At 38.9% G+C, this 2199-nt stretch overlaps 1 protein-coding gene across 2 annotated transcripts in view; it reads right to left on the reverse strand.

Moving 5' to 3' along the window:
* SPO11 (SPO11 initiator of meiotic double stranded breaks) overlaps positions 1-2199 on the reverse strand; it is a 15245-nt gene that overhangs the window by 5791 nt on the left and 7255 nt on the right. For both annotated transcript variants that reach the window (XM_002915526.3, XM_002915527.3), the window contains 3 exons: positions 1599-1698; positions 1241-1278; positions 218-294 (listed from right to left, as the gene is read on the reverse strand). In XM_002915526.3, coding sequence (XP_002915572.1) covers positions 218-294; positions 1241-1278; positions 1599-1698 — 215 coding nt within the window. The remainder of the gene's footprint in view (positions 1-217; positions 295-1240; positions 1279-1598; positions 1699-2199) is intronic.

Below are 2199 nucleotides of genomic sequence, written 5' to 3' on the forward strand. Positions count from 1 at the left end.
CTGAAAGTTCTGTTAACCAAATTCATTCAAGCATTTTTGTAATTGAAACAGAAACATCGATGAATTTAATTCATAATTCTATAATCCTGAGTCATAGTGACAATATAAAAAAACACATTAAGAACTTTCCAGTGTAGTCACTTTTTTGGCTTATTGTTACATATTATGAGTCATCATTTTAAATATCCTAGTTTTACTAAAACTAAATTAATCTAACCGCTTAATATCGGAAGGGAGGAGACCAAGCCATCTAATAGCTGGAACTGTGAGATTATGGGCCTCAAAAGACATCGCCTAAAATAAAGAGGAAACATACATTAGGTGAGGCTAGGTTGCAGAAAATCAGCATCCTTGTTTTTGCAGCCACATTTTTTACTTACTAAGGATAAATACGAAAGATTACACACTCCCCGAGCCCAGAGAGCTAAGAAAATCACCAAGACTTTTGCTAACCTGGGCTTTCAGTGAAGGTTTTAAAACTGCTCTGGTATTTCTGTATTGGTTTTATATAAAGTAAAACTACAAATGAACCTCTCTTACCTGCAATTATTGTTGTTCATGATTCTGTACTTTCACATCTTGCTTCACCATCCCTTTCGTCTAAATATATATGTCATATAAACATATCTGTCAGGGACACTCAAGGTGTATACCAGTGGTGCCCAAACTTTATCATGCATCAGAACCACTTGGGGTCCGAGCCTAGAGCTTCCAATTCAGGAGGCCTGGATGGGGACTGAGATGTGCATTTCTAGCAAGTTCCCTGGTAATGCCAACACTGCTTGTCTGGGACCATACTCTGAGAACCACTGACGTGCGGTAAGTAGTTCATACTCTAGCGGTGAAATTTGGTGATGTTTTCTTTTTTTCTCATGGTGGGTGTAAAGGGAATTGGCAATGTCAGAATTCAAGGTTATATATAATTTTCAGAGTTTATTTGGCAACAGACCTTGCTGTTACCCTGAGGTCCCACAGTTATTTCAGCAGGCTGGGAGAGTGGAAGATAATAGTGCCTTTTGCCCACAGTTAATCCCACTCTGTCATCTGTGGTCACTCTGGTCTTTCCAGAAGCTGGAATCACAGCCACTAAAACAGATTGGCCCTAGACTAGGAGAGTAGCTCCCCAGTGCACTTTGGGGTTCCTCAGCTAACTTAGGGATGGTAAATGAATGCAGCAATCGCTCTGATGAATGTGAACTATCTCAGCAGTGGAAAAGGAAAAATACTTTTCTGTACTTACCATAGATCCATACTTGTAGATGCACATTATTTCTATGCCTGTGAAAAGAAAGTCGCCTTTATGGTTAGTCTCCTTGTACATTACAGGTTAGATCGTGTGCACTCTCACATTTTATCTAACACCTGCAACTTTTATTTTCATAGACACAGCCAATAAAAAAACTAACGGTTCAGTTCAATGGGGGCAAAAATAGCAATAAATTGCCTCAAATGATTACAGTCATTAATGTAAATCTAATAACCATCTTCTTTTAAAATAATTTATGAAAGTGTTCTAAGAGCAAAAAAGCACAATCTTAGGGTACGATGAATAAGATTTAGTTAGGACAACCACTTCAAATAATCCAACGACAAATCACCATGTGGATCGGCATCGACAAGAGTGAAAACAGGAATGTGAAATGTATCCCACAGCTTCTTGACCAAAAGTCTTGTGTTCAGATCAGGTACCCCCTTTCCCTAAAAGCAAGATAGAAATTATGCATTTTAATTCCAGCAGAATGAAACTGACAAAACCTTTTCCTTATCTTATCAATAATTTAAAAGTTAAAAAAGTTAGATCACCTTAAATTTCAGGTGGAAGACTAGTATGGAGTGTGAAAAATGTACAGTCTACACAACAGAGTGAAAAAGCCCACCTACATTCATCACCGTGACTCAACTATCCCAGTCCTGGGAAATAATTCTAAGGAAACATTTCAGCAGAAACAGAAATAATAAAAATTGGACATATCTACCAACAGGGACGTAGAGAGGCAGCATCGCACATGTCATTCGTCATTCAGCCTGAGTCCTGCAGGTGTCCTTGATCACTCCAGTGTTATCGACTCTTCCCATGTGACCCTCTAGAGGGAAGTTTACTACCCGTTCCTCACGGATGCCTGCAGCTGCCTGTGTGGCACCTCAACGTATGCTTCTGTGTTCCTTGCTGTTCTTGGTGCATATATATATATATATATA

The sequence above is a fragment of the Ailuropoda melanoleuca genome, chromosome 13, assembly GCF_002007445.2.
Source record: "Ailuropoda melanoleuca isolate Jingjing chromosome 13, ASM200744v2, whole genome shotgun sequence".
NCBI lineage: Eukaryota > Metazoa > Chordata > Mammalia > Carnivora > Ursidae > Ailuropoda > Ailuropoda melanoleuca.